At 40.4% G+C, this 24,519-nt stretch overlaps 1 protein-coding gene across 1 annotated transcript in view; it reads right to left on the reverse strand.

Moving 5' to 3' along the window:
- The window catches only part of LOC102950795 (collagen alpha-4(VI) chain-like), a 147,103-nt gene that overhangs the window by 61,165 nt on the left and 61,419 nt on the right, over positions 1–24,519 (reverse strand). Inside the window, 11 exon segments of the mRNA XM_042998360.1 lie at positions 517–570; positions 2,529–2,573; positions 5,022–5,048; positions 6,114–6,185; positions 13,029–13,082; positions 14,952–15,044; positions 15,426–15,571; positions 17,339–17,417; positions 18,405–18,739; positions 22,312–22,866; positions 23,211–23,756. Of these exon segments, the coding sequence (XP_042854294.1) occupies positions 517–570; positions 2,529–2,573; positions 5,022–5,048; positions 6,114–6,185; positions 13,029–13,082; positions 14,952–15,044; positions 15,426–15,571; positions 17,339–17,417; positions 18,405–18,739; positions 22,312–22,866; positions 23,211–23,756 (2,006 nt within the window).

Here is a 24,519-nt window from a genome sequence, read left to right on the forward strand (position 1 = left end):
GGGTGTCCTGAGGAGGAAAGAGAGGAGCTGGAAATTGGAGAAAAACTGATATTCAAATAAGCCCTGAAGATGGAGGCAGGGAAAAACCACTCCAGGATGGGGTGCCTGGGACGAGCTAAGACACAGGGGTGGGCATGCACAAGAAATCTTCAGGGTACAATGAGTAGTACAATCTGATTGGGAAGGACCCTTCTGGACTGAGAGTAATGAAGGTCGTGGCTGAGAGGCCTGGGGTGTGGGACTGAATCACTGGTGACAGGGAGTTTTGCAAAGCCCATGAGGTAGGACGCAGTGATTACTGCTCCAAAGGCTAAGTAACTGGATTTTTATCACTCATTTCACTAGCAGCACAGGAGGGACTCAACTAAAGACTCCAAAAAGATAATATTTATTGACCTTTAACTCCTGATCTAGAACTTAAACCATTAGAGGATTCTTTCCCAGAACTTAAACATAAACTATCAAGGTCAGTTTATGCAATAGAAATATGAGAGAAGAATAATTCTCACACTTTACCCGATTTCCTCTATTTCCTTTTTCTCCAGATGACCCCGGGGCTCCATGATTACCCTAGAAAAAGAAATATACAAAGAAGCTTTGTATATCAGGTCACAGTGGGAACTTTTTCCATGTAGTTTCACATTCTAGCCAAGAGTAGAAAGGTTACCATTCTCCTTGTATGTGACAGACTAGATGCCCTGAAAAATCCTCCCTTTGAAAATCATATAAAATTCCATTTAGCAAAGTTTAAAATATTTTATATACATTAATGAGCTGATAAAGAACAAGAGAAATTCTTAGAGTTCAGAGTAAAGGGAAAGTAGAAATCCAGAGAAGTAATAGCCATTGGCCATCCTGAGTCACTCTAGTCACTCTGTGAGATGAGGAAAAACCAAAATCTCATCATTTACTTTGAAGTGATCTCAGGAGGAAGTGCCCAAGTACGTGGCAGAAGCAAATAACCTCAATTCAGGCCTTAGAGACTTCTCACAGCTGAAGTTCAATCAAAAATGAGTTTAAATCAAAAGTCACCATACACATGAGGGAGACACCATGGCGGCAAAGCCAGTAGAAACCACAGGCAACAAAATCAGACTTGCAATGACTATAGCTGTTGGAATTATCATATGCAGAATATAAAATAAGTACTTTTAATACATTTAAATAGGTAAAAAAAAGAATGAGTAAAATAACAAGCAACTGTTAAGAGAGAGAGAGAGAGAGAGAGAGAGAGACCAAGCAGAACTGAGAAAGATAGAACTTCTTGAAGTGAAAATCAGAATAAATGAAATTAAAAATCCAATGGACAGGTTAAATGGTATATTAGACACAAGTGACATAAGGATTAATGAACTTGAAACGGAAGAAAGTGTTCAGAATGCAGCACAGGAAGACAAACAACACATGAAAGGGAGATTAAGAGACATCAGGACAAATTTCTTCCAAAAAGAGGTAATAGAGAAAATGGGAAGGATAAAAACTTCAAAGTAAGAATTTGCTAAGGAGTGTCCAAAAACGATAGAAGGCACAAATGCTCAGATTAAAAAACCTAACAAGTCCCAAGCAGTATAAATAAAAAGAAACCCACACCTGGACACATCATATTGAAACTACAGAACACTAGAAAGAAGGGGGAAAATTTTTTTTGATTCACATCCAAGCTACTTAACATATAGTATAATAATGATTTCAGGAATAGAATTTAGTGATTCATCACTTGCATATGACATCCAGTGCTCATCCCAACAAGCGTCCTCCCTAATGCCCCTTGCCCATTTAGCCCATCCCCCCACCCAACACCCCCTCCAGCAACCCTCAGTTTGTTCTCTGTATTTAAAAGTCTCTTATACTCTGTCTCCCTTTCTGCTTTTATCTTATTTTTGCTTTCCCTAGAAGGGGAAATTTTTAAAGCAATATAATATTTTTTGTTAAGACTGCTGACAAAGGAACAATAATTAGTTTGACAAATAACTTCTTAACAGCAATAATGAAAGACAGAAGACAACAGAAGCCAGAAGACTATGAAATGACATTTTCTAAGTGCCAAAAGAAAATCATTATTTCCCCAAGAACTATCTTACAAGAAAAATTGTAAAATAAAGAGATTTTTAGAGAAACAAAAACCAAAGTGTATAAACTTCATCAAAGGAAATTCCAAAAGTGGTACCTTAGGCAAAAGACACAGGATCTTTCATGATCTTTTGAAGGCATCAGTAAAAGTAACAAATAAGGGTAAAGCTAGATGAGCAATGACTAAATAAAATAATAACAACAACTAATTGATAGACTTGAACAAAACTAAATGTAAACAAAATACTGAACAATAATATGTATTACAGAAGGCAGTTGATTAGAGCTAAGTTTCTAAGGTCCTTATATTCTGAGGATAAAGAAAAATAATAGATTGACTTAAAACTTTGTTGAGTATGCATGCTAACATTTCTAGGCTATATCGGGGAAAATATAAATAGAGAGTATAAATGCCAAACTAGTAGAGGGAGAAACATAGAATGAGAAACTTTCTATACCTGTTCCCCATCCAAGCCATCAGCGCCTTGGTCACCAGGATCTCCCTGTGGAGCAAAGGAAGATAAACTATTGAAGAAAAGAGGACCAGGGGTACATGACTACTGCTTTGATGTTGATATCCTTGCTAATATTTTTTTTTAGTCGGTAGAAGAGTCTAGACCTTCCGAAATGACATTTATATGCTGCATTCACATACTAAAAAACAATGATTATACACTGTTTTCCCTGACAGTTTTGAGTGCTAAAGGGGGAAAATAAAAAGATTAAAAAAAAAAAAAAAGAAACTCAAATTTCAAATGGGTATAAAGACTTCTTTTTTCCACTTTTGCACTGGGAACAAGTAGTCACTCTTTCAAAAGACTGGATAAAACATTTCCCACTGGTTGTCTACATGTTAAAGATGGTCTGGGGTGCCTGGGTAGCTCAGTCATTAAGCATTTGACTTCGGCTCAGGTCATGATCTCACAGTTTGTGAGTTCAAGCCCCACGTTGGGCTGTGTGCTGACATCCCAGAGCCTGGGGGCTGCTTCGGATTCTGGGTCTCCCTGTCTCTCTGCCCCTTCCCCCTTGTGCTCTGTCTCCCTCCCTCACTCACAAATAAACATTTAAAAAATTTTAAAGATGGTCCTTTTGTCATTGACTTTTTTTATTTTAAAAAGACAGACAAATATGCCTGAATTAATTCGCATAATGGAAACTTAGAAGAGCCCAGATTAAGGAGGAATTAAATGGGGGTGCATCCACATGTATGCATTTGGGGAAACTTACAATAAGAAAAGGCCTTAAGAACTTAAAAATTTATGCTAACTGGATAAGACTAAACACTGGCCGTGGTGTGGTGACATCTCCTCAAATATTCCATCACTTCCAACTCGTGGGCCCTTTGCTTTACTGACTATCTCAGAATGACAGTTAACATATTTATTACAAAGCATTTATTGAAAAACAAAAAAAGTCCAGAGTTTTGCCAGCCAAATAAAATGCATATTATGCATGTGGAATAGTTGATTCATTCCTACCATCCGCATGAGGAAATCAAGTTTCAGGCACTTTGTTTTTAATAGAAAATTATTGTCAAATTGGTTTCCATACAACACCCAGGGCTCATCCCAACAGGTGCCCTCCTCAATGCTCATCACCCACCCTCCCCTCCCTCCCACCCCCCATCAACCCTCAGTTTGTTCTCAGTTTTTAAGAGTCTTATGTTTTGGCTCCCTTCCTCTCTTTTTTTTTTCCTTCCCCTCCCCCACGGTCTTCTGTTAAGTTTCTCAGGATCCACCTAAGAGTAAAAACGTATGGTATCTGTCTTTCTCTGTATGGCTTATTTCACTTAGCATCACACTCTCCAGTTCCATCCATGTTGCTACAAAGGGCCGTATTTCATTCTTTCTCATTGCCACATAGTACTCCATTGTGTATATAAACCACAATTTCTTTATCCATTCATCGGTTGATGGACATTTAGGCTCTTTCCATAATTTGGCTATTGTTAAAAGTGCTGCTATAAACATTGGGGTACAAGTGCCCCTATGCATCAGTACTCCTGTATCCCTTGGGTAAATCCAGTGCTACTGCTGGATCATAGGGTAGGTATATTTTTAACTTTTTGAGGAACCTCCACACTGTTCTCCAGAGTGGCTGCACCAATTTGCATTCCCACCAACAGTGCAAGAGGGTTCCCGTTTCTCCACATCCTCTCCAGCATCTACAGTCTCCTGATTTGTTCATTTTGGCCACTCTGACTGGCGTGAGGTGATATCTGAGTGTGGTTTTGATTTGTATTTCCCTGATGAGGAGCAACGTTGAGCATCTTTTCATGTCAGGCACTTTTTTTGAACCAAAAGACAGCTGAGTTAGTGCATGAAAATAAGCACACCAAACTTTCATACTAAAATTATGCAATGTATTTGCCACAAGCCACATGGGTGAATCTGTGGTACCAGGAGATAGGAGTAAAGTTCTGTCAGCCCTTGTCTGTCTTGTCCATCACTCTGTAACCACTCTCAAGGATAATGTGGGGAACAGAATGGGTACCTACAAAAACATTTCTTGAGTGCACAAATGAGCAAATGGATACTTTGCTTCTGAATCTGAATGTAAAGTCATTCCCTTATTGTGCAGCTCCTTTCCTACCAACCCTGTCCTGGCGTCCATCTCCCATTTGATACTCAGCTTGACCAGACTCCTCCCTGCCACACCTTGAGTTCAGGACCAACTCTCCCAGAGCATCATATGATGAATATGGCAGCTCAATTGTTATAGAGTTAGCAGGGCATGAAAATTATATATGTCCCTGCCTTAAATATGAAATACATACCCGACAAATAGCCATTTATTGGCATAGCAGTTTGGCTGTTCATATCATCTGACATATCCCCTTGTCAGAAAGTTTGGAGGCTCACCTCACTCAAGCAAAGGAAAAGCAAGTGACCTGTTACTGTTTCCCACAGAAATTGCTCTCCCGTTTAAGAAGGGTAAGGAAGGTCACCTACCTTCTCTCCTGAAAACCCTCTTGCTCCCTAAAATTAGGGGGAAAAAAGTGAAAAGAATTGAGTTTGAATAAGATTTTTCTCTCTTAGGACACCATATATTCCCCAAATCCAAGAAAAGGCAATTAATTAGTAGATCAAAATGGAGATTTCATCTCCAGCAAGTACAATGCACATCATAGCACCTTGATTACTACTGCTCCCCTTTGAGTGTGACTTAGATAAAAATCACATCGGTAACTCCTCACATAGCAGGGGTGAGCAGGAAATGACAGTGACCTGCCACTTATTAATAGAAGAATCGTATATTTTTCAAACAAAAGTGAGAGTACGCCGGCTAACAAGCGTGAGAAGGCTTCCAGGAACAACCGCACAAATGAACTGAAAGAGTGACTTGTTAAGAGTGTACAGAATATGGTAACTTCGGTCAGAAAAATTCTCCATAGGACTCTGAGTTGTAGAGAAAATGTTCTGGTCTTCTTCAAGGAGATTCTCTAATCCCGGAAGGTGAAGAGACACTGACGACACCAATGAAAAGGGAGCCCCACCCATCATTGCTTTAGGCTTTAAAATTTCAGTATTCTCAAACCCCCTTCCAACTATCAGCACTATGTCTTTTCCTGAGGGCTTTTTTCTGGCACTGGAGCCTGTCCACATGAAAGACAGGCCAGAAGTACTGGGGAATTAATATCCACTGGGACCAGTTTGCAACTAATGCCTGATAGGATTTAGTGCATATATATCCCAGCTCTCTCACCGCTTGGATGGGGTAACATTGAGGTGCAAGTTCAACACTGGCTCACACAGTTCCTTAGCAGGATGAGGCTCTATCTACCCACAGTGGTAATCTAATTGAAACCATACCCTTCTTAGGCCACCTCCCTTCCCTAAATTCTCTCCTGTCTTGATAGTATTTACTGAGATCCCCTTCCTATGAACTATTTGCACTTGACTCCTTTTCTCAGGCTCTACTTCTGGGAAACCCTACACTGGGAAGGAGCTAAAATGCTATGTTGAAGAATTAAGATTTTCCTCAAACTCAAGGGATAAAACCGGGATAGGGAAAGAATTCCACAGCTTTAGGTCCACACTCACCTTAGGTCCTCTCATACCCGGGCATCCTTCCTCACCTTGGGGTCCAGGAAGACCTTGGGGGCCTCTTTCTCCCTGTGGAATAAAAATACACACGGAAAGAGTCAAGCAACTATCTCTATCATCACCCAACCGATTCGAACCAGCAATAGTGACCGTCAGAATGACTAACATATGATGCTGTCCTTCCAATTACTTCTACATCCTCAAAGACCTGATCAGATTGCCTGCAAGGTAATCGGAATGTTTATCTGTCAACTGCCCATATTGACAACCCCAAATCATACAAATCCGCCTTATCTATATTTTTGACCAACTCATTCAAGCCACTTCGGAATTCAAACAAAACAGGTGTGTCTGAACACTGCCTTCAGGCAGCTAAAATTGGAAAAAGGTTTCCTTGTGATCCCACAAAGAATAAACCACTATTTAACTCTTTCTCTTCTAGGTGAAATCCTGCCCATTCCTAAGGTATAGACCATACATCACCTCCTCTTCTGAGATGATTTTTCTGTTACACTGTGTGTTATTACCTGTTTCTGTGTCTCCTGCTATATGGAGAGCTTCTAAGGAGACAAGGACTCACTTATTTATCTCTGGGTTTCCAGCCCTCAGGACGTCCATTCCGAATTTGAAGAATGACTGCCTAAATTATATTAGTGAACATAATCTTTTGATCTAGGTATTGGATAGGGAAGGGAATGATAAATAGCATGTCTTTTTGCCAAATTAATTAATTATAAATTAGAAAGTACTGTATGGCCTGTGAGCTTTCATCAAAAGAGTCTACAAATATAATCTCACTTTGATTTAAAAAATGTTAGATAACTTCACCACATAAGCTGCCCAGGACAGTAAAAGAGAACATGGTAAAGTGAGAAACACTTTGGATCAAAAATGAAAAGGTCCCAGGTTCAAGTCCTAGTTCTGCTTCTAATTTGCTTTGTGAGCTTGGATGAGCACATGACTCTATGAATTACAATTTTCTCCATTTACAAACTGTGGATCTGGGTAATACTGATTCTGCCCATTCACAGGATTGTTGTATTGCATGCATGAGATACTGTATTGAAAGTACTTCACAAGTCATATAGATTAGACACATGAGGTGTTTTATAATTAGATAGCAAGAAATGATGAGAAAAGCAGAGGTCTTGGCATCAGACAGATGTGGATTTGGGCACATCGGCAACCATCTCTGTCTGACCTTAAAAGTCACGCTGAGTTTTGAACTCTACATCCATAAAATAAAGGTATTAGCACGTATCTGGAGGGGGTTGTGAGAAAGACTAAATGTTATAATGTGTATAAAATGCCGAATGCAAAACCTAACGCACAGTAGATGCCAAGTCAATGTCTATTCTCCCCCTTCTTCCTAGCTATCCACATTTTTAGGTTCAATGTATGGTGTTTACGTTTCATCTGGACAATCTAATTTTAACATATCCACTTACAATATTGCACTATACAGTGTTATCAGTCATGAATAATCGGTTGTTGCCTTTATCAGAAAATAGTTACCTACAAAACAAATGTCCCTAACAAAGCAGGGACACAAAGGGAAAATTCTTAAAATTTATTCTTAACAAAACAAAATAAAGCAAAACACGCTAAGGATAGCTATCATCAAAAACAAAAACAAAACAAAACAAAAACACAAGTGTTGGAGAGGATGTGAAGAAACTGGAACACTTATGCACCGTTAGTGGGGCTATAAAGAGTGCAGCTGCCATGGAAAACATACGGTAGTCTCTCAAAAAAGCGAAAAACAGAATTACCGTATGATCTCCCAATTCCACTCCTGGGTATATACCCCAAAAGAATTGGAAACTGTGTCTCGAAGAGATATTTGCACACCCACATTCATAGCAGCATTATTCACGACAGCCATAAGGCGAAAGCAACCCAAGTGTCCATTAACAGATAAACAGAAAAACAAAAAGTAGCATATCCATGAATGGGATAGTACTCAGCCTTAGAAAGGAAGGAGATTCTGACAGGCTGCAACACGAATGAATCTTAAGGATATCATGCCAAACGAAATGAGCTAAAAATACAAATACTTTATAAGGACCTAGAGGGGCCAAATTCATACAGACAGAAAGTAGAATGGTGTTCTTCAGAGGCTAGTGGGGAGGGGCTCATGGGGACAGAGTTTCAGTTTTGCAAGATGAAAAGAGTTCTGAAGATGCACGGTGGTGATGGCTTGCACAACAGCATGAATGGAATTAATACCACCGACCTGTACACTTGAAAATGGTTAAGATGACAAGTGTTATGTATATTTTGCCACAACTAAACACTTACAAGGAAATTGTGAAGGAAAAGCAAAAAGCTGACTCTTATGACTTCTACTCACAGTTCCTAAAGTTTCAGTTGCCGTGCATACATGATCAGGTATGTGTTTGCCCAAAATTATTCCTCAGAGAAAGAGTATTCTTAAACTTGAATTTTCACAAAGTCTTCACAAAGATTCTCATATTTCAAAGTACTTTCTCCATTGCTTCACTCTGAACAGCATAGTAGTGACACCCAGTCAGTGTTAAGATATTTCTAGGATCCCTATGGATGTCACCTACCAGATCAGTTAAAAAAGAAAAACAAAGGAAGTAAAGAAATCTAACAGAGATTACTTATTTATCATATTTGAAAGTGAGACCTCGCAATTTCGAACGTTAGATGCCATGCAAACGAGATTTTTAAAAATCACTTTTCTAAGCAATAGAATTCAGGATTACACTGTGGAGACCATAAAGATATTCCCACAAGAAAAATGAGGCACTGGGCTTTTGAAGCTAAAACTGAAATTTGCAATGACAGCCTTTATAAACAGGCTTAAAAAGTGGTTTATCTTAAATAACTTAGATAGAAGTGAACACAACAGACTCTAGAAAACCAGATAAGACGGTCATAAAAGAGACTCTAGGAGTGCTGCAAAAACTGATATAGAAACTCCGTGGGAAGAATTTTTAATGATCTGAGAAAACATGAGAAAGAGAGAAAAAGCAGAATTTCTTACATCATTTTACATAACGAAAGACTTTAAAGTATTTGTATAGCTAAATAAGTTAAATGTTTTAAGTAGACACTTGCCACCTATGTTCCTCAAAGTTCATCTATTCTAATTGAGCAACAGCATTTTTTCGGATGTTCTCATGAGAAAACAGGAATTGCCTTATGATGAGCACATATGTCTAATGGTTTCAAAGCTAAAATTTGGGCTTACTGTGTTTTTCATTCAGATACTAAGCTCTATCCTGCTTAAAAATCGATCCCTCATTTGTTCACAGTAGTTGTTTAAAGCTATCAACTATAGCCATGATTTCGTGGAAAGAATAACATCATCAAAAGCTGTGCTGAAAGCTGTTCAAATGCTAGGCTGGCTCAAGTTATTTTATGAGAAATGAAAATAACAGTAATATCTTATAGATGAAATGAGGAAATGTATATAAAATGTTTAGCCACGCATCTGGCACATATGAAGTTCTCAACGAATGTTAGCTGGTTTTGTTGCTGCTGAAGTTACATAGCTGTTCTTGGGGACCCTAGATAATCTGACTAATTCGATATGTAAGGCTTTGGCATGTAACCAATGCATATTTAAACCACCACCTCACACTAGGTACATTTTGAAAATATATAGAATTTACGTATGAGTCTGGCAGATGGTATTTTCCAAAGATGACCACAACAAAATCTCAGGGCTCTTCTGGATATGACCTTGCCACTCACCCATCAAGAGAAAGGATCTAATCCCCACCCCCACCCCCATCCCTCTTGAATCTGGTCTGGGGTAAGGGACTTGCTTGTACCTAATAGAATGAGGCAGAAAAGTTACCACTTGACTTCTGAGGCTCCCTCAGAAGGCTTGAGCTTCAGCCTTGATCTCCTGGAATGCTCCCTCTCAGGATGAAACCTCCTTGGTGGGTGCTCCCTCTTAGAACCAGCCACCATACCTGTCCTTGGACCACCATGGTCCATCCTTCTGCCATCCCAGCCAAGCTCCAGAGCATTGGAGGGGAAGTCAATTCTGCAGGGGTCATCCAGCTGCCCAGTCAGCCCAGCTGAGACCTCAGGCACCTAGCAGAGAGCCATCCGCTCTTTCCTTTTCAGCTTCCCCACCCACAGAATCCGTGGATGTAATAAAATGATTGTTGTTTTACACCACTGGGTTTTTTTTTTTGAGGGGGGGTGTTGGGGAAAGAGGAGTAATAGATAAGTGGAACAACGAATTAACTATTTGTCATTATATACTTTCAATTTGAATCTACAAATTATAGCCCCATTTTGGAACCTGCCATCTGCAAAGAGCCGTCTTGGCCATTGAGCAGACCATTGTGACCTGCTTTGGGGGGAAACAATATTAAAAGCCATTCAGAGGACAACATATTCTGTCACCTTCTCTCGTGAGAAATGCAGTAAAAAGAAAATGGCACCTACTAGAGCCATATATACCACACATGGCCACTGAGCACTTGCAATGTGTCTAGTCCAAACTGAGATGGGCTGTAGGTATAAGACACACACAGGATTTCAAAGACAGTATATTTTAAGAAGTAAGATCTCATTGGGGCGCCTGGGTGGCTCAGTCGGTTAGACATCCGACTTCAGCTCAGGTCATGATCTCACGGTTCGTGGGTTCGAGCCCCGCCTCAAGCTCTGTGCTGACAGCTCAGATCCGGGAGCCCGCTTCAGATTCTGTGTCTCCCTCTCTCTCTGGCTCTCCCCCATTCATGCTCGGTCCCTCTGTCTCTCAAAAATAAATATAAACATTAAAAAGTAAATCTCATCAATTTTTATATTAATTACCTGTTGAAATAATTATATTTTGGATAGACTGGATTAAATAAAATATATTATTAAAATTAACTTCAGTTATTTATTTTTATTGTCTTTAAAATAACTACTATGAAATTTTAAATGTATAAAATTATATATATCACTCACACTATATTCTTAGCTCTGTACTAGAGTCTTTATAAACCATCTTTGTTTTAGGATGTTAACAGAGCAGAGAAGGGGGACAAAATTGCCTCTTACTCTACACAGACAAGGGCTTGTTTATATCTTATTTGTCTGAAATTGATGTCAATGACACTAATCAGTTGGTCAGGCCCTAAATTATTGTCTTAAATTTAGCCAGACTCATTGAACCACAGGCCAAGCAGAAAAAATAAAGTAACATTTGGGGTGCCTGGATGGCTCAGTCGATTGAGCACTGGACTCCTGATTTCGAGTCAGGTTATGATCCCAAGGTAGTGGGATCGAGCCCTACATTGAGCTCCATGCTGAGCCTGCTTAAGATTCTCTCGCTCTTCCCTTCTCCCTTGCTCACACTCTTTCTCTCTCTTTCTCTCTCTCTCAGATACATACATACATATATATTTTTCAAAACTAACACTTAAAGAACGTTTAAAACATCATAAAAATGGGAAAAAAAATATTTTCACCATACCTGAACAAAATTGCAAAAAACCACAGCCCACATTTCTGAATGTATTTCTAACATCTAAGACTAATTACTGAGGCAAATTAAAGAGAGAAAAGTTGAGCAGTTCCCCAACAAATATAATCAAAGAAATGAATCAGCTTATATAGGTCTCAGCAGCTGCATTTCCTTTCTTAATTTCTGTTGATTTTCCAAGTTCCAGCAGCCTAAATGTTTAGAACAATAAAACAACGTGAAACTCTAACTGGGCAATAAGAACACTAATGCTTGACTATCCCGGCAAGTTGAAATGTATGGTCCAAGGACACTTCAGGCCCCCAACACCCTTTGGGAGGGGGTGCTCAGAAAGTTAAAACTACTTTCCTAATTACACGAAGATGCTATTTTATTTTCTTACTCTTATTCTCTCCGAAGTGTACAGCAGAGTTTTTAAGAAACCGCAAATCAAGTGATATCACAACAGACTGAACACAGACGCAGACATATGAATCCAGCTGTCTTCTAAGAAGCCAGACGTTGAAACCATGTAAAAACAATGCCACACCTCTCACGCACTTATTTCGTTTTGGAAAATGTAGTTATTCTTCACAAAGGAAGAGGTCACTTATACTGAGGGCTTGTTTTTCTTTGGGGGGAATAAAATAAATAAATAATTTAAAATTCTGGCAGTTTTGATTTCTAACATGGTAATGATCAATAGATAGAAACTACATCAACAAAAGTTCTTTGAGGTCCTTCGAGAGTCTCCTGGGACCGAAAGTTTGAGAACCAGTGGTGTATACAAATCAATCTTAAAATAGATACCTGTGGTAAAGGGATTTTCCACAATTTGAAATTAACTGAAACCTATGGCATCCCAACATCCTTTTGATGTTTACACGGTGTAATAAAGATGGTCCCTACCACATTCCAGTCCCTTAGCCAACAATTCTCTCTATAGTATGCATTTTTCGCCACATCTAATCACGTGACAGCTAACTTTCCCGTGCCCAGGGATACAGGCAGGGTTATGTGCAAACTATTTGTGGGTAACTACAACTCTTTTCGGCCTTTTTGGCCACCCAGGAGGCATCCGAGTGATCTTGTTACAAGAATGGCCTTGATTCTCTTCATTATATTTCGTCAAACTACTTACCAACATTGCGATCTCATTGATAATAACAAATTGCCTGCAATTTAGCTCACAGTTAACAACTACTATTATATGCATACTCATCAGGCACAGACCACATTTTAAGTTACCTCAAATTCAGATTAAAATGACCACACTTCATCACTAAACACCTGCTGGAGCCTGTCCCCCTAACATTTGTTATAACAAACGGTTATTTTCATGAAGATATCTTAAACCCATTTTAAATGGTATAGATGAGAAAAAAACTCATGACTCAAGTGCAGTTAAGTGTTTCTAATATTTGACCCATTTTACCATATGCCTTCCAAGAAAAAAAATCCGATTCAGTACTTACATGTCCCCCTTCCTCACCAGGATGACCGGGTAACCCATCAGCACCCTTCTTTCCCTGAGAAAAAAAAGAAATCAAAAGAAGTAACTTGGATTCTAAATTCTTCCCTCAAAGCCAAATGACATAAGAATTGTTACTAACAGATACCCTTGTCTCATGGAGTTGACGTGTTATCGGGAATCTACTCAACATTGAGCACAGTGTGTAAAGACATACAGAAACAATTATTTCTGGCCTGTCTTGAATATCTGTTTTTCTTAATTGTTGGCACATCAACCTACTTTTATTTTTCTAAAATACTTTTTAAGCCATTTTATCATGAAAATCCAAGCCAAAGCTAACTTCTAGCTAAATGTTTGAGGAACACTGTTACTCGTAAAGAGGCCTTTGACCTTGTTCTACAAAAAGTCAGTAAGCAAAGGTGTTACTGCCCTATTGCTTGTGAGAAATGGTTATTTCTGTATGACTCAGATGTTTAGTCTCTTCCTCGCTCTCTTTTTTACTTCTTCTGAGATAACTAAACACATAAACTATTTCCTCTCAAGGAAGTTTGGCTTGCCATTTATAGCCAGATGTGCTTATTTGACTGAAAAACTGGGCAATAAGATATAGGAGCCGTATTCTCTTTGGGCTCAACAAAGACATGAATGTTGATGCAACCAACCAATCACTGACTTCTTAAGATAGAAAGAGCAGAGAAGTCAACTATTCAAAGCATTCCCATCTTTGGCCCGTGAGGCAGAGTCCTTGAGATGCAAGACAAAACAAAACAAAACAAAAAAACATATGTCAAGAGGTTCCCAAGCTTGATTTCCTAATTCTCCAGTCTGATACCTAAGAACAACACAAGGGGGAAAAATCTAGTAGTAGGGAATAACTACAATTTTTATCAAAAAGTAATCATATACTTTATACTGTTCTAAATCACGATTGACCTGCAAAGTCAGTAAGAGCTCATTCCAACAACCTCACAGAATATCTTACAAAGAGGGAATGTAAAAAGATGGGCAAAGTCAATGGGTTTAACTCAATCTTACAGGAGGATTTGTGATTATCCCATCATAAAGCTGTCATTTGTGGGCGAGGGAACCTCGTAGATAAATGAGGACCATTTTTAATGAGATTTATTCTCCTTTAAAAGTGGGACACGTTAGGGGAGCCTAGGTGCCTCAGTCAATTAAGCGTCCAACTTTGGCCCAGGTTGTGATCTCAGTTCATGAGTCTGAGCCCCACATTGGGCTCTCTGCTTGCAGCACAGAACCCACTTCAGGTCCTCTGTCCCCCACTTTCTCTGCCCCTCCCCCGCTCATGTGCACTCTCTCTCTCTTAAAAAAATAAACATTAAGGTAATTTTTTTAATAAAAAAAAAATTAAAGTGGGACATGGTAATTTTCTATCACTTCACCATGGAGTTAACAGGCAGATGCAAAGTGACCACTACTGAACAAAGAAAGCAATTGTATCTTTCCTCAGTTTAATCTTCTAGAACAGAAGGTTAGTTAGCTCAGAGGGGAAGAAGTACTAACCACTGCAAAGAAGGCAGATGAGGCACAAGTGAAAATTCTGCAGACAAGCGAAAACTTCTGTGCAGCAGTAGAGGTTGTGAAATTTGTTTGTGAAATTATTTGTCAAATAAATGTAAGGAGACAGCATAAGAGAGTGCAAAGAACGTGAGACTTGGAGTCAGGTGGACAAAGGGGCTTAAATCCCCAAATGCTTCTTCGTAAGAGTGTGACTTTGGGAAAGTAATGTTCCCTCTCTAAGCCTCTATTGCACACCCGTAAAAATAATATTCACCTCGAAGGTTTATTAAGAGGGTAGAATTAGCAAAGGTATGTTAAAGACAGAACATGGGGCCTGGTACCTAGTGGTGCTGAAATGTCATCTCTCTCCCCCACCACCGTCCACGTCCAACAAAACTCTCACCTTGTTCCCAGGGTTCCCACCAACACCCCGGTGCCCATCTTCTCCAAAACACTTTGTATATGTATTGCAGCATCTTCTTTCTGCAATTGTGTCCTGAGAAGCAGAATTCACATAATGTGATTTTTTCCAACTGTGTTAACCTATGTCACATGATACACCAAAGTGACAAAATTCCCTCTGGGTTTTGGGGCGCCTGGGTGGCTCAGTCGGTTAACTGTCTGACTTCAGCTCAGGTCATGATCCCGTAGTTCGTGGGTTCAAGCCCCGCGTCAGGCTCTGTGCTGACAGCTCCGAGCCTGGAGCCTGCTTCAGAGTCGGTGTCTGCCTCGCTCTCTGCCCCTCCCCCGCTTGCATGCTGTGTGTGTCTCTCTCTCAAAAATAAATAAACATTAATTTTTTTAATTCCCTCTGCATTTTTAAATTATTAGAATAAACAGACCTAGTGAAGGATGGGGTTAGAAAAAAAATACTTACAAGTTGCTTCAGTAAGATGCTTGGGAGGGATTGCTGCGTGATGCTCAGAGGTTGATTATATGAGAATCCTCTGCCAAATTCTAGCTCCTGGAGTTCTTCTAATTTATGCACACCTTCCAGGCCAATAATGAGGAGCCCAGAGAATCCTTCAAAATGCCAGCAGGTGGGACATTTTACTTGCAGGTCTTTTGACTGGTCTTTGTCCTGGCCCTAAATATGCATGCATCATCCCACCCTTTCTCCAGCCTTCACCTGTCTTCTGTCAAACTGCATTTCTGACCAATGAAACATGAGCAGAAGTGACGTGTGTCACTCCCTGGGAGAAATTTTCAGAGCAGTGCATACATTGCCCCATTTCCTGTCCCCTGCCACAGGAACAGACCCTCTCTCAGCCCGAGTCCTCGAGTGATGAGAATGAGACACAAATTAGCGGTCATGAAGCATAAGATAAATACACTCTTGCTCCTTTAAGCCACTGGGATTTGAAGGCTGTTTATTATTGCAGCACGAACCTATCCTACTGATGAAGGCATTACAAAATCATCCGGCTTTGTCCACATGACAGAGAACCAACAGACAAGGATGTTTTTCAAACAGCTAGAAGTCACTGTTTGTAGTATTTATGAACAAATATTTCTGTTAATATTTTGAGCACTACATTCACACACACACATCAGCTTTTTGCTATCGTAAACAAACCACTTAACAATCCTGCGGTTAAAAGTTGTATACATAGGGGCGCCTGGGTGGCTCAGTCGGTTAAGCGTCCGACTTCAGCTCAGGTCATGATCTTGCGGTTTGTGAGCTCGAGCCCCGAGTCGGGCTCTGTGCTGACAGCTCAGAGCCTGGAGCCTGCTTTGGATTCTGTGTCTCCTCCTCTCTCTGCCTCTCCCATGCTCATGCTCTGTCTCTCTTTGTCTCTCAATAATAAGCAAACGTTAAAAAAAAATTTTTTTTAAGTTGTATGCACAGTCTTAATCATTCCTTAAAATTTCTAGAAATGGAATGCTGATCTAGCATGTGGGCAAAGTTCGCTGTCTTTCATCCAAGATTTCAAATTCTCTTCCAGAAAATTTACTTTTAAAACTTCTTATGTGGTAAATTTAGTTGGAAGCAAGTTATCATCACAGAAAATATTCCAGCATAGTGTCGACCAATGGAAAGCATCATCTCAAGAGAAATACACTAAACATACTCTACCGAGGAGGGAGAAAGGTATACGGAGCATGAGTTGCTGGTGGTTCATCTTGAGTTTGCTTTAGAGCTTTTGAGTGGCACCAAATGGGGACAGAACGGCAATCGTGCACAGCCGCACAGGTGTTATTGCCCAAGCACACCCAGCTGAGGGAGCTGGTGGGCACCGAAATCCAGCCAGCACACCATTCATTAAGCCAGGTGCCCAGGCACAGGGTCGCATACACCAGGAGCATTGGATCTTTTTTTAATTTCACAAAGATGCCGTACAGACTAGTAGCAGCCCTTGGGGATGGTCAAAGAGGAAGAATTGGTGAGCAGAGGAGGAAGGGTGGGCAGTGGAAAAAACGAAGCCCAGCTCTAGGGTGATTCCAGAGTTTAGGAAAAAGAGACCCTTGTTAAGAAAACGCAAACAGCACTCAATTATCATGAAGTTGCACATTCAACCTTCAAAAGCAGATGCCAGGCTGATAATTGGCCAATCCTGTCTCAGTCAGAGAGACCCTTGATCGTTGTCAGGGTTATGGGATCCTGGGTTCTCTCAGCCCTGAACAGCCCCTAATTCATACAAAGCATCACCCTTGTGGGCACTGAGCGCCAACCACTCTATGGTTAGTCTATGGATGGCTTAACGGAATCCAGTGCCATCTGGAAATCTCAACGAGTATCTCAGTTCCTGTGGGAGGAACCACCCACCCAGGGTAACCACACGCACCCACCTTTGCTGCGGAGGAGCCCAGAGGTTTCCTTCAGTCTCTGGAGATCATCATCCAGTCCATCTGTGAACACTAAAAGGACCTGTTGTTTATGAGAGAAAGGAGGGTAGTGGGTAGCAGGGATGGAGTGAAAGGAAGGGGAGAGGGGAAAGGGAAGAAAGAAGAGGGAGAAAATGGATGCTGAGTGTTGCACATTTTACAAAAATGCAAAGATAAGCTTCGCTTTTCTGGTTGTATCCAGCCTTTCACCCTGTTTTGTTTCACCCCTTCGTTTATTCGTTACTTTATTACACATTCGTTTTTACTTCAATCTCAAGACCCCCCACCAAAAAGAGAACTGGAACCAGCTTAACTTGTTCACTTAAAATACCTCCAAAAACCGTCTTACAATATCCATCTTTACTGACACAAAAAAATACCAAAATTTTAATGCGTTTTTAATAATTAAAATGTGTTACCTTTACTCACAGAAAATTTTAATTTAAAAGTGAATTACATATTTAAGAAATAAATCCACTGGCTGCATGATTGAAGGAAAAACTAAATGTAACTTTCAAAGTTTGGGGCCGTCATTTCCAAATAAACATCACATAAGGTCTTTTCATCTCTACAGACTTTAGCAGGTGTATAGTTCTTGGGCACCAGGAAGGGAAAACAACCAACAAGCCCTTAGTGAGTTACTAAAGACAGTTCAAAGTGCTGACTGGAAAATAATGGGCTCTACTCTACATGACAATGAGTGACCATAATGAGCTAATATCTTCCAAGTTGTCTTTGGAGTGAATTTGCATCATGGAAGAATCTGGATCACTAAACGGTGAGCAACTTGAGGGCAGGGATTTATCCTTTTATCCCTACTGGCATTATTTAGCACAGAGCTTCTTGGGCTTAGTGAGTATTTGTTGATTGAATGAAAACATATCCCTCGTTGGTCTTTACTGAATAAGACTATGGTTTTTCTCTACGTAGAATCTCCGGTGAAGGACAACTTATTGGCCTCAGTCACAAAAGCCCAATCCCTCCCACCCTGGCAATTGGCTCCATATTATGGATTCTCAGCCTTTATTACCTTCACTGTAGCAGAAGAGAGCTGGATAGCATTATCTCCCAAGGACTGCAAAAAATCCACATCCATATAGTTCCTCTTGGCAGCCTGATGAATTAAGAATGCCTGAATAATCTTATCACTATAATTTTCAAAGCCGGAGTCAAAAATAAGTTGGCCATTTGAGGCAGGGACCAAGTAGCGGAACATCACATTGGGGCGACCAGGAGCCCTACAGCTGATGTTGGAAAGCTGGGCCATCTGTTGCATCAGCTCTGGCAGTAACCATTGAAGCTTCTGCTGATCTTGCTTAATGGGACTGGAAATATCAATTCCTACGGACAAATCTATGTTGCATCCTTTGAAAGTGGAGGAGAAAAAAATCAAATTAGTCATCTCTAGATGCATGACCGGGCCCAGAATATATCAGCCAACCCTGAAAGAAGAACCTGCAGCCAACCCACAGAAATATAAGCTAAATAATGGCAGGGATTGTTTGATTTGGGGAGTGGTTTGTTACACAGCAAAGCTAACTGATACAATATATAGTGTTTCATAGCTCTGTTCCTCTGCAGATTCTATTCCCTCTACCTGAAGTGTCCTTTCTCATCTCCTCAACCCCAATCTGGTTAACCCATACATGTCCTTCAAGTTGTAGTTCAAGTGATCCCCTTCCCTAAAGCTGTGACTCATGTCTCCAGGTACTCAAGTTGACTTATTAAATACCCCTGCATGTCCACTGTTATTTTACTTGAACTTCTCTCCCACTAAACAAAGTTTTCTTCATAGTAAGAACTATGACATCTAACTTCCCAAATGCCTGATACAGACAGATGCTTATTAAATGTTTGACAAATGAATGAAGAAGGGAATATGAATGAGCCTTGAGTCTTCTTCCAGCACAAAGCTGTACTATTTCCTTCTCCCCTCTAAGTTTTTTCCCTCATTCACCACTCACATGTATCCTTTATTTCAGGGAAGCATATTAGAAGAGATCAAAACTGACAATCACTCCCAATCTTCTGTTTCTTGTACCTAAATATTGTTAAGCTCTCCTGGAAGAGAGCTAAAATTTGAAAACCCAGTGATCCTTCAGGCTATACCCACTCACTCACAGGTGAATAATAAAACCATGCACAGAATTCCAATGAGGCAAAAGTTGGTCATAGACGCACCTGGGTTAGAATGCGGACAAATAACTTAAAATGTAACTTATCAATAATAAAAGGGCCACTACCATTAACTACTTTTAGACAAAAAGCATAACTTGCAATTTGTCCAGGACAAGCCAAGACACGTGGATATTTTCTCCTTAGTCCAGTGCACATTAGAGTATTTGGCTCAGAAGTTGTAAAAACAAAACTGCAGATTTTAGGAGGAAATTTGAGGAAAATAAATAAATACTGAACCCTTTACCAGTGAAAATGGTCATAAACAATATCTCAGGGATCTGAGATCCAGGCCTGAGCCATGAGTTCTCCATCCCCTAAATAATATACATCCATGCTAGCCGGCCAGATGTTTCCAGAAGTGCCAAGACACAAAATGCCTTTCTTCCCTCCTTTCATATAAAATATCTTGGTTTTGTTTTGACTTTTAAATCTCCAATTGAAATTCACCAAAAGGGATTTCCACAGATGTAAATCCCATTTCTACATTGGATCTAATTTCAGAAAAACAGAAATTTCCTTTTTGCAGTATGGTGTATTATTCTAACATTTCTAATTTACATTTTTTCCCAGGAACATTTCCAGCTGGCTTTATTCTGTAATGCAAGAATATGCAAGCATTTTCTTTCCCTATTAATGTAGAGGGTTGAACCTTGCCATGTAATCTCTAACGTCTTTATGATTCAGCTTTATGATTCTGGAATTCTGGAATTAATTAGATTCCAGTCATTATGGAGGTATCCAGCTACTTCTATCAAAAAAGTCAGAAGACAAAGCTGAAGATGAATGTAAGTGCTAATTTACTACATGCTATAAAATAGTCTAAAAAGAGAAGCAGGGATCCTGTATTTCTTCTCCTGCCCAGGATAATACCCAGGGGTGTGTGTGTGTGTGTGTGTATAACCACCCAAACAACAAACAAAAATAGGACTTTGACTCCTGAAAAATCCAAACTGCTTAATACAAGACATCCCACAATCCATGCTTTATAGAAAATAATTTTACACATCCACTCTTTTCAATTGATTTCTGAATTCACAAGGACACAACAAAGTGATATCCTTTACACGGTATGAACAAAAATATTAATTGAATGCTCTAGAAAGTTGGCTCCAGCTTTCAACACCAAATTTCTGGGAAGTTCAAACCCTGCCTCCATTATTTCCCATCTGCATTTCTCACCTGGGAATTATGTATGATAAAAGTATCTGCTTCCCATGGAGTTGATGTAGGAATGTTGGGCTTTATGGGTTTCATCATATACTCCTTTATATGATTTAATATTATACTTTGCTTTATTATGCTATGCTATGCATTACTATGCCATATAATACCATTGTATGCCATTCTATGGTATTCTGCATCATACTATATTATACTCTTCTATACTATATTATCCCTCATTATGCCCTACAATACCATACTATGCTGTACTGTACTATACTACACACTCTACTACACTAGACTGTACTAGACCACTCTCCTATTCAAAGTGTAATTTGAGGACCAACTGGATCAACATCACCTGGGAGCTTGTTAGAAACGCAGAATCCCAGGGGCGCCTGGGTGGCTCAGTCGGTTGGGCGGCCGACTTCGGCTCAGGTCATGATCTCGCGGTCCGTGAGTTCGAGCCCTGCGTCGGGCTCTGTGCTGACAGCTCAGAGCCTGGAGCCTGTTTCAGATTCTGTGTCTCCCTCTCTCTGACCCTCCCCCGTTCATGCTCTGTCTCTCTCTGTCTCAAAAATAAATAAACGTTAAAAAAAAATTAAAAAAAAAAAAAAAGAAACGCAGAATCCCGCCCTCACCTACTGAATCAGAATCTACATTTCAACAAGATCTCCAGGTGATTTGAATGCATATTCAAGGTTGAGAGGCCCTCTTTTGCTCTACCACACTATACCAAAAGACACTCTAGAACAATATCCAGTACACAGACTCTAGAACCAGACTGCCTCAAGTTTAAATCTCAGCTGTGCCATTTACTCAGGCCAAATAACCTGATTTTGCTGTGTTTTCGTTTCCTCAACTGTAAAATGGTATTTACTTAATAGGGTTATGTGAAGATTAAATGTTTTTATACATGGAAGCCCTCAGAATAGCCCCTAGCACAAAAAAAAAAAAAAAAAAAAAAAGGACCATCTAAAGCTTGGCCATTCTGACTACATTGTGATTGTGTCGGAGAATCTCACTCCCTGTGGGTAGGAGGGAGCACTGTCCGTGAAGATATTCTCTGGGTCAATCGCCCACTGAAAGGCAAGTTTGGGGACCAGCATAGACCCAAACTGTTGGGAGGAGGAATTTTGTCAACAAAGCAGAGAGACCTCTCTTCAAAGCCACATAGAAAAAAAAACAATGTGTTTTATTTCATAAGAGCACCCATGTAACTGATACTACTCTCTGCTTCGATTTCCCTTTTGGTATGCCCAAATCTTCATTAAGTTGTGTTTACATATTCCATTCTAGTTCTTCTATCTACAAGGAGTACACTGAAGAATTGTCAGGACTTTCTACAGAGTCCTGGGAAGGTTCGGGCCACTGGAGTCCAGAATGGTGACAGCCTTGAGAATGACTAAAAAAAAAAAAAAACCCTGGTGAAAATGAACCACAGCATTCAGAGTTCAGGCCAGCTGTCCTCTCCTCAGGGTGACCCTCCCTCCCTCCTCCAGTTAGAAGGACTTGTTTCATTTTATTAAGAGAGACAACAGTGTCCCTGACACTTACAATGGGCTCTTGGATCAAATAACAAACCCTCTGTCACTTACCTTGTGGAATGCAGACCTTAAGAAGAATTTTCTTCTCCAGGTTCTGCAGGGACTCAAAGTTCTCCTCATAGTACACTTTTTGTGGGTCATTAGTAATCTCCAAAAGCTGAGCACTTTCGGCTGCTCCCACCCCAATGGCAAAAATAATGATGTTCCTGTCCCTGAGAGCCTTGGCTGGTATGGCTACATTATCCTGGGCAACCCCATCGGTGATCACAATCAAATACTGATGAACACTGGGTCTCCCTCCTCTTGGACTGTCAAAAAAAGGCAGAGTGAAAGTCAGGGCTTTCCCAGTGTAGGTGCCATGATTCATTTGCTGAACATGTGAGATGGCTCTGTGGATGTCCGCCTTTGAGGAGTATTGGTTGAGCCTGAATTCTTCCTGGGGGGTTGAGCTGAACTGCAAAAGGCCAATCTGAATTTCATCAGCACCAATATTAGCATGGTTCACCATCCTCTTCATGAATCCTTTCATCTTTTCAAAGTTTATTGCAGAGATGGATTCTGAACCATCTATCAGGAAGATAATATCAGCTTGCCTATTCTTACATGCTGGGGGAAAAAAAGAAGAACAGAACATTCACTCAGAGCCTGAAACCAATGAATTATAAATCCCCAGGACAGTCTGGGGTGGCATAGACACAGCATGAAAACATTTTTAAAGGGGGTGGGAGAGGAAGTCAATGAAATAAATTTTCTGTGACCCAGTACAAATGAGATACAGCTGTATGATAAAGATAAAATTTAACCAACTTGTTTCATTCCAGGTCACGGTCACTCTGTGTCCAATATTCACTTTTGGACGAGTGAGTCCACACCTTGAGAATGAAGCCTATTCAAATAGATTGCATGCATATACTTGGCAGGAAAGAGAGACTAAGGAAAAAAATTCTTACACTCTGAGGAGCAGATGTCCTGTACCACGTCTTGTTGAATGGCCTTCAAGGAATCAAACTCAGCTGCAAAAAACATCTTGTCTTCAGCTATCTCCTTGAGTTCATTATCATTAGCGTTTTTGATTCCAATAGCATAAATGATGACTCCCTCTGCCCTCAACGCGTCTGCAGGCTCAGCCACCGGGTCCTCAGATTTACCACCAGTGATGACTATGAGATACCAAGGCACATTGCTGCGAGCAGTGTTCACAAAGACCTGAGCCAGGCTGCCCAAGGCCAGACCGGTCATGGTGCCACCTCCCCTCTGTTGGATGCCATCAATGGCTACCTTCAGCGCTGCCACACTGGAATACTGGCTGAGGATAAATTGACTATTAATTCTATCTGAGTATTGAATGACTCCAAACCGTACTCTGTCAGGCCCAATATGGAACATCTTTATCACCTCATTCATGAACACCTTCATTTCAAGAAAATCATTGTGCTTGATGTTGCTAGACCCATCGACAAGGAAGTAGATGTCAGCCTTCTTGATGTGCACACAGTCTAGGCAATAAGAAGAAGGAGGAACCCATTAGAACACAGGGTGAGATAGCAAGTAGCCAAAGCTATTCATCCTGATCCCCAGCCATACCTCCTCAGCTTTCATTGTTCCCTTGAGAGCCAACAGCTTTTTACTGAAAACACCTGTGACTCTGCCTAGAGGTACTGTTTGACCAAGAGCACACCAGGCAGGCCACAGTGCCTGGGAATGAGTTTCAAAGAAGCCACGAACCAACAACCGACAGGAGCTAGTGGATAAACACCCAGCTCCCATCCCCTTGGGTGGGACAACTCTGAGGTGAGCTCTACACAGTTTCCCTGAGTCCCCAACAGAACTGAGCCCCAGCTACCAACAGCAATTACGTGCTCACCAATTCAGCTTCTGTTGGCTGCCTTCCCTTCTTTTCTCAAATCTCCACTCCCCTACCAGTATCCCCTGGGGGCACTTCCCGGATAAATCACTTGCATACATATCCTTGTCTCAGAGTCTATTTCTGGTGAACCCCACTTAAGACCTGAAGTAACAGTACTTGACCTTTCTCAAATGGGGAAGTTGCAGACAAGCTAAAGTAAAATATCAGGACATATTTGAAGCTAGGAATTGTCTCAGTATCCAGTATCTCTGTTTCCCATGCAAGTCAGACTTTTAAAATAAGGGCAAAAGAGTACACTTGCTGAAACTTTATTAATTTAAGCTAATATAAAACTTTGTTTTAAATGAGCTTTACTTAAATGAATCACTTTGTATTAAGGCTTAGACTCCAAA

The sequence above is a fragment of the Panthera tigris genome, chromosome C2 (genome assembly GCF_018350195.1).
Source record: "Panthera tigris isolate Pti1 chromosome C2, P.tigris_Pti1_mat1.1, whole genome shotgun sequence".
Lineage (NCBI taxonomy): Eukaryota > Metazoa > Chordata > Mammalia > Carnivora > Felidae > Panthera > Panthera tigris.